Source organism: Eurosta solidaginis, chromosome 4 (assembly GCF_040869045.1).
Source record: "Eurosta solidaginis isolate ZX-2024a chromosome 4, ASM4086904v1, whole genome shotgun sequence".
Lineage (NCBI taxonomy): Eukaryota > Metazoa > Arthropoda > Insecta > Diptera > Tephritidae > Eurosta > Eurosta solidaginis.
Window position 1 is genome coordinate 249,675,428 of NC_090322.1, and position 8,110 is coordinate 249,683,537.

At 41.3% G+C, this 8,110-nt stretch overlaps 1 protein-coding gene across 1 annotated transcript; it reads left to right on the plus strand.

Annotated features, from left to right (window-relative positions):
• The first annotated feature begins 3,226 nt into the window (after positions 1-3,226).
• PGRP-SA (Peptidoglycan recognition protein SA) lies at positions 3,227-6,660 on the plus strand. Its single transcript, XM_067780773.1, has 3 exons — positions 3,227-3,586; positions 6,044-6,162; positions 6,451-6,660. Exons 1-3 carry the CDS (start codon positions 3,312-3,314, stop codon positions 6,633-6,635), a joined length of 579 nt encoding a protein of 192 aa, XP_067636874.1. The 5' UTR covers positions 3,227-3,311; the 3' UTR covers positions 6,636-6,660.
• The last annotated feature ends 1,450 nt before the right edge of the window (positions 6,661-8,110 follow it).

Genomic DNA, 8,110 nt, shown 5'->3' on the forward strand with positions numbered 1-8,110 from the left:
ACTGATTTTAAATAATGACGTTTTACAGTGCTTCGAATCATTCGAATAAATATGCAGTGTTGTTGTTGTAGCAGCACTTAATTCTGCTTAGCGAAGAGCTTATTCTATATGAATATGGTTATCATGGCATGCGACCCCCAGCTGGTGAGGGGGCTTAGGATATTCCCGCGGCAGGTATGCCCGTCGTAAGAGGTGACTAAAATACCCATTTGATTCAAGGTGTTGTGTAGCGCAATCTTCAAGGTTTCCAGCGCAATTTATAGCTTCTCCAACCCAATTGTCAACCTCACCTTCCCAAGGCGAATCCTGTTTCTTTAGCAGCCGAGGCTCTGGCGACCCCAAGTTCCTCATGGATCTAGGGGGTTGGAGGTTGGTATGACCTAGAAGGTTTCACGTGGCCATAGTTAATCGTTTCCGAGACGGTAGGGCTTGTACCTTAACGGTGCTTGTAACCGGAACATACCGGATCTGTGTCCGGCAAAGTACCATTAACATCGATAACACGCCCCAAAACCTTCGGGACTGTCTTTACAACAGCAACAACCCAAATGAGATGCATGTTCGTTACATGAGATTGCTTCATAGAGAAACCGAAGAGATGGTTTATGAGCTGACGCTAGACATCTCAGCAATCTATATAGATAAAATTCAAACTATATATATTTAAGAATGGATCCAGTTCCGTGCTCAACGGATTGACCGTTCCCAACTAAATGTAAAACTCCCACTGGAAACTCTCAAGGGATAAAAAAATATGCATCGTGTTCCTTTTAATTTTTCCTACAAATTGGCGGAACGGGGCCTACTTGCTTAATGCCGACTCCAAACGGCATTTACAAAGCAGATGAGTTTTCACTAAGAAGCTTTTCATGGCAGAAATACATTCGGAGTGCTTGCCAAACCACTGCCGAGGAGCGACCCCGCTTAGAAAAAAATTCTTCTAATTGAAAAAACTTGTTTCTGAAATTTTGATGTTGCTTTACCCGGGGCTCATACATAAACCCAGGATGTCCGGTATGGTAGGCGGAGCACGCTACCATCACATTACGGTGGCCGTACTCTCAAGGTCATAGGCTAAAAAGGTGAAAAGAATGAAGGTTACTGCGAAGAAAAGAGGGGGTGGGGTGAGAGAGGAGAATATCTTGAAGGTGATATACATATCTACTACCTCTGGCTACCAATCTTCTGCCACTAATTTACATAAGGTGTCATTGTTTACTCGAACCATCTTTTGGTGAAGCAGGTAAGCAACGACGTAGGACAAATCGTTTGCTCGAGAATTGCTAGCATACCTAAATAGTTTTGTATCTGATCGTACTAGGGTGATGTACGGAAAGAAGACTTTTATACCTACAGAACCCACCAAAGCCCCTCGCATTAAATTTCGACTCAGCAAATGTTGGAAACATATTAGATATATCGGTTTGACCGTAATCTAAGCTGACACGACTCCTAAAAGTCGTCGATCGAGCCTTCGATATACGATTCCCGATGTAACCTTAGTTTTAGAAAGCTTTCTTCCAAAACGGTGGCGGACGGAGAGTTACGGAGGAATGTTCCACACTTACCGCAGTTCCCTCCTCAGAAATTCATGTCAGAGATAGATACTGAAGATTAACACAAATTTCTGACCTAAGACGCACCAAAGGTTGATCAGGCGGCGAATGATATCGTTGAAGAGACAATAAGCTGTCTGAAAAGAGACGAAAGCGATGGGAATAGAGCAAGTATGCTGGTGTAACAGCGAAAACGTGGAGCTGCAACCTGCCGGGTGCCAAGTTTAAATATCTGGAAACGTCTGACTCATTTATGAGAACGAAGAAAGCTCTCGGCGCTGTCCCACATGCTGGAGATCACTTTGCGAATAAGTTTTGGCTAAGAGGTCCCCATTTTCTGTCGTTAGTGCGGAAACTGCAGGAAAAAATTATGGAACGCTTTCTAAAACTGCGACAATGGGAAAGGACTGCCTAGACAGTGTGGTTTCCGCAGAGGAAATTCCGCAACAGATGCCATAGCAGAAGGGATATAAATAGTCTAAAAAGCGGAAGCTTCGTGTCAGAAAGTAATATCGATAGTGCTACTGGTCACGTTGGACGCCAGAAATGTTTGAGAACCTAGCGCGCTATTCCAATGTAACGCAACGCCCTAGATATATTGGGAGACTTTCTGAGAAACCACTATCTGATCCAAGAATTGACTCACGCTAAAAATGGGGAAGAAACAGAGCGGCTCACTGTGCGCTGCTAGACCCTTGTCATAAATTACACTTCCATAAACGCGAGCAGCAAAGGGTTGACGTATAGACACTTGACGTCCTATCCACGGGCAATGCCATCTATAGCATGATGTGTGGATGTTACATATTGTACACTTCTCACCAAAACAGAAGATAGTTGTCTAGTGTGAGAGTTGCCACAGAGCTCACGTAGAGTGATTCCGCACCTGAAGTGAAAATCAAATATGCGTGGATCGTAGAAACTTGGATTTTCTTCAAAGGAAGATGGGGGAACTACATTTAAAGAGTGTCACCGGAGGGCTTATATATCCTGGTTCACGGTTAAAAGAATAGTGACACACACCAAATCAATCTCCGAAGTAAAACCCCTAAACTCTATTTAAATAAGTAAACAAGAATCCATATGTGGAAAATAGAGTCCCCATAGCAGGTAAAGTGATGTTGAGATGGTGAGTGGTGCAAGAAGATCTGCTTTGTAGTTCTGAAGGTCTGCCACTAGGAATGAGAGCTCTTATACCCGTTTTAGCAGTGACTACACCCGCTTATATAGGGAGGCAGATATAGGTCACAAGCAATAATCGCCTAAGTTCCATGCAAAAGGATATTGATTATGAACACAGATATATGTAGATTTGAAGTGGGATCATGGAAACGTAGCAAACTTAAGAATTTGTTATAAAATATGGGATTCTAGCTCAGATTTGATATTTTTCGAATTTATCATATGATATTAATCTTGTGATTTGATTTGATGTAATATCATATCACGCCATTTGGCTTAAAGTTTTCGAAATTTGATTCTGAAGCAGTTCCCATCGCCTCTATTAACAGGCAAATTTCTCTGGCTATGAAGAGAACAATGAGAACAAATCACAACCATATTATCTCAGAACCAAGTTAACGCTTACTTGTATCGCCAGTCAAAACAAGCTCCCAGCTGATAATAAAACCGAGCTCCAAACGCTATAATCACAATCAGTTTCTGGTAAGCTTTGCACGGTGTTACATTCACACGGGGAATCACTTTGCTGTGTGCGAAATAAAAAAAATAATTAAGACTCAGCAAATTCTTAAAATGAAAGTCACTCTCCTCACATTATTTTTGGACTTAATTATTTGCATTAATAACGTTTCGAGCGGCAAAAATGAATGTCCGCGCATCAAGTTAAAACGTCAATGGGGTGGTCGGCCGGCAAAGGGGTTAACCTATCAAGTGCCGCCCATACGCTATGTCATCATACATCATACGGTGTCGAGTGAGTGTGACGAGTTCTTAAAATGTGCTGAAATATTGCAGAATACCCAAAATTATCATATGAATGATTTACATTATGAAGATATCGGTTATAAGTGAGTAGCGAGTGTGTAAGCGAGTATTTTTGTTTTTCTTTGTTCACAACTTGCTATAGTGATGTATGTGCATAAGTGAAAAACCGAATATTGAGAACCGGGTGCTTTAATGAATCAACTATTAACTATGCCTGAAGCAAATTAGTTCAAATTTACGCGATGTATTTAGCATTGTGTAGAATTGGCGGCCACCGTGGTGTGATGGTAGCGTGCTCCGCCTATCACACCGTATGCCCTGGGTTCAACTCCCGGGCAAAGCAACATCAAAATTTTAGAAATAAGGTTTTTCAATTAGAAGAAAATTTTTCGAAGCGGCGTCGCCCCTCGGCAGTGTCTGGCAAGCGCTCCGAGTGTATTTCTGCCATGAAAAGCTCTCAGTGAAAACTCATCTGCCTTGCAGATGCCGTTCGGAGGGAGTCGGCATAAAACATGTAGGTCCCGTCCGGCCAATTTGTAGGGAAAAATCAAGAGAAGCACGACGCAAATTGGAAGAGAAGCTCGGCCTTAGATCTCTTCGGAGGTTATCGCGCCTTACATTTATTTATTTATTTTATATTTAGAATTGTGAAATAATTAAGAGCATACATCAGTAAGATGGGCAGTGGTTTGGCAAAGAGTCCGAGTATATTTCTGCGTTGAGAAGGTTCTCAGTGAAAATGCATTTCGGAGTAGGCACATACTGGTTTCGGCGTTATGCAATCTTCAGTTGCATGGTCTGTTTTAGGACAAGGGAGAAAAAAGTAGACGTGTGGGAGGAAAATGTTCTAAGATATAAATTGTAACAAGAAACTTATTGGAATTATTTTAAGCTTACGCAGGCTAACCGAAGTTCGGATAACGCAACGGCTGTCGAGTCTGTTACTTATCAATAGAATTGTCCGGCTCCAGCTGGAACGCGTCTAAGATTTAACAAAGGCTTGGAAGGCAAATATTCTTAGACAAACAACAAATCTTCGCAGTTGCAGTAAATATCCTTTCTGTCATCAGAATGCTATGACGAGGTTTAAACTACCTAGGAGATTTTGGCCGTTGCATAGCAACCCACTTCAGTTATTCCTGCTTTGCGATAACTTGTGCCATGAGATAACACCAAGGGAGGTTTAGTCTTACTATAACTGTCCCTCAAAACTTAGTAAGGCCCCCTTGGACTTTTATTAAATTCATGTCAACGCGAAGTTCATATTGCTCATTCTTGATTTCCTTTTAGCAGTGCCTCTGCCCATCAAATAGGTTGAAGCACTCAAAGCTGTCATCCAAGTCCAGGTAGGTTTACAGTTTCAACGGAGTTGGACCAAAAAAATACATAGGTGTTAGAGGCGTTGGATCCACATTGCGACTGAAGAGATGGTTGGTGTTATGTGCGTACACAATACCTGCAGGACATACATTGCCTATATAAGAGTTCAACCCATTACAGTTTCCAGATCGAAGTTGTGCTTTTGCCAACTCTTTGTGAATGACTATGAAAGCCTTTTTCAGCTCTTTACGTGCAATCCACTGAATTCTTGTATTCGGACCACTTAACAGTTCTTGTGGGAATGACTCTTTACGTCCCTGCAAGGCGGAGCCATTTCAATTAGAAATCTGTTTGCATACGGTGTCTCCTTAACAGAAACTGTTTGCTCAGTACTTCTTTTATCTCTCTAATCACTGTGTAAATGACGCTCCGGCTACATAAGAAGTCGTCCCGTGACAGTTCTTTGTGCGATGTTTGGACATGTATGCAGTTTCTTTCAGTGTGCTGTTTTCAAGCTCGCCAACCATATCGGATACGAGAAGCAGACAAGCGGCTGGCCAATTGCTTTACAGATAGCTATGAGCGTTCTTTTGTTTTTGTCCCAAGTTTTATCCGAGACGGACTTGAGGCTTTTGTTGTGGTTCTAAACTTTATATAAAATTCACACTACTCGTCATTAAACCTCCTTCAAGATACGCTTTTATAGCGAAAAGGACATTCTCTGTAATAAGTTGAAAAAAAAAATAAAAATGTATTGAAGTAGGCACAAAGTCAAACACGGTTTTCTCCAAACCAAGATTTAGTTTGAAATTTATGCCATTTGTCTACCCTGAAGGAGAATCAACAAAAGAGAAAGTATCATTAATCTCCCGAAGAATTTCCTTCTCTGATGCTTCTAAGCCATACAATTTTTCTCGGCGCTATCCTTGATTCCGAGTCACCGGTCAGCAAAGGTAAGATTAGAGGCTTATAGACACCTTATGGTATCGAAATAATAATAAAATGTCCGCGATTTGCGCAATTCTTCCACCTATCCACTGAAATCAGCACAAGAAATCGTTCTCAGAAGAACCGGTTCTTTGAATACTCGGCAAAGCACATCATTAGTTTGCAAGTACAACGCCTTTCAATAACATATCAGTGAATGTATCTGTAAAGTTGGCGGAAACCGCAAATTGCATTTGGTTTAACATAACTTTTATTCAAATTATTTCTTACAGCTTCTTAATTGGCAACGACGGCGTCGTTTATGAGGGTACTGGCTGGGGCGTGCGAGGTGCTCATACATATGGCTACAATATGAATGGCACGGGCATAGCTTTTATTGGAAACTTTGCAGGTAAGAGAATATTTGATCTCCTTGGGTGTGTAATTCCGCTGATATCCAAGAAAAAAAGTAATTTCAATGGTTTTCAATGTGCTGAGTCTGAATCTGGTCACAGATTTGGTATCATGGCGTCGAAATACATGGCGCTACATGCATCTGGTCAAAAGTCTCCATTTTTTGGTAGGAGTTTTTGGTAAACGTTTTTTCGAAACATCACCAGACTATACTCGTAGAAGTCGATTCTTTTCATCTAACATATATCGAGTTTCTAAATTGTTCATACCTTCTATCTACTTTTAGATAAACTGCCATCGCGCTCAGCTTTGAATGCTGCTAAGAAGCTCTTGGCGTGCGGCGTAAAGGAAGATGAATTGGATCGGAATTACCTACTTTTGGCTGCATCGCAAGTTATTAGTACACAGAGTCCGGGCTTGATATTATATAATGAAATACAAGACTGGGATCATTGGACCATTAACCCCTAAATATGTTAAATATAAATATTAAATTGACATATCACTTAGTTTTCTTTATTAGTTTTAAATAAAGTCTTGAATTTAAGTTAAACAAAATGTAAATGGGTAGTAGCCTTGTGAAAACATTTTGAGTAACTTCATTTAAGTAGGAGAGTAAAAATTGGGCTGTATGAACTGTGTACAAAATGTTATCCAAAGAGATGGAGGCCATTTAGAAATAGTTGCTCATGATTAAGCTTCCATGATTAAATTTTCCAGAGAACTTTTATTTCGAACACTTTGAAGGCCATCTCATCAGAGATCTTTGGAGGTTTCTTGCAGCTGGCACCCATTTACTGCAACAGTCTCTGCTTCCAAGTCTTGGAATATGACCAAGGCTTCCTTAGTTTCAAAGGTAATATATCTCACGTCTCTACTAAAGACTTTAGGCGGATCAGCCTAACCAGGTTTCGTTCAAAGCCGCTGGAACGCTTGATTCATTTTTCGTAAGGAACAGGATTCCTCGAGATCGACTTTTGGCATCAAGGGCAGGTCTATGGAAACAGTTTTAACTTCAGTTGGCAAACTCATCGAAGAGTCCTTCAAGAGAAAATAATTTATGCTGGGTGACTTTTTTGACATAAAATGAGTCTTCAAAAATGCCCTACCAGTGGCAATTGAAAGGCCCTCTCAATAATGGGCGCCAATTCGACTCTGGGAGAAATCTTTACCAGGTTGCTGAGTGGAAGAACTGTACGAGGGAGTACCCACCCTCTATTGGGGAAGTACCGCTGGTGGTGCTTGACAGGATTAAATAATAAAAAAGATACTTGGTTTACCTCCGAGCAGGTTAAGGCCGACCTTAAGAAACTTGTTTCCGATTGAAAAAACGTTTTTCTAAGTTTTTAATGTACTTTTTCCGGGACATCAGCCTTTGGCATCTTTGACATGGTATGCGGAGCACGCTGCTAGCACACCACAGTAGCCGCCAGGACTAAGGACCTTGGAACTATGGTTGACAGTAAGCTGTCATTGAAGCTTTATATGGATGACAGGGATAGGAAGGCTTTGGTTGCCTTGTACTGCTGTCGAGGAGCAATTGGCAAAAGCTGGGGGCTCTCTCCAAAGATGGTGCATTTTCTGTACTATGTGATGGTCAAGGCGATTATCATCTTTGGCGGTATTGTAAGTTGGGCTTTTCGTACAGGAACTAAATGGAAATAAATGTGATGATGAACCTGCACCCGGTTTATATAATGGGCAAAATGGCAGCGGCAATACCACTTTCTGTCGCTGGTAATTCATGTGCATTACGGGCACCGCAACATTCAGACGGACTTCGCCTGCATCCCTGGCCCATTAACCACTAATATTTCATCAAAAGAGAACTGGAGTGTAGAAATAATAGGGATATATACTGCCCGATTACTGCAGAGTCTTTAAGGGTAACGTCGCCGCTATTTAGGATTAAGTAGTTAGGATGATATTCGTCGCTGTAACTGTTA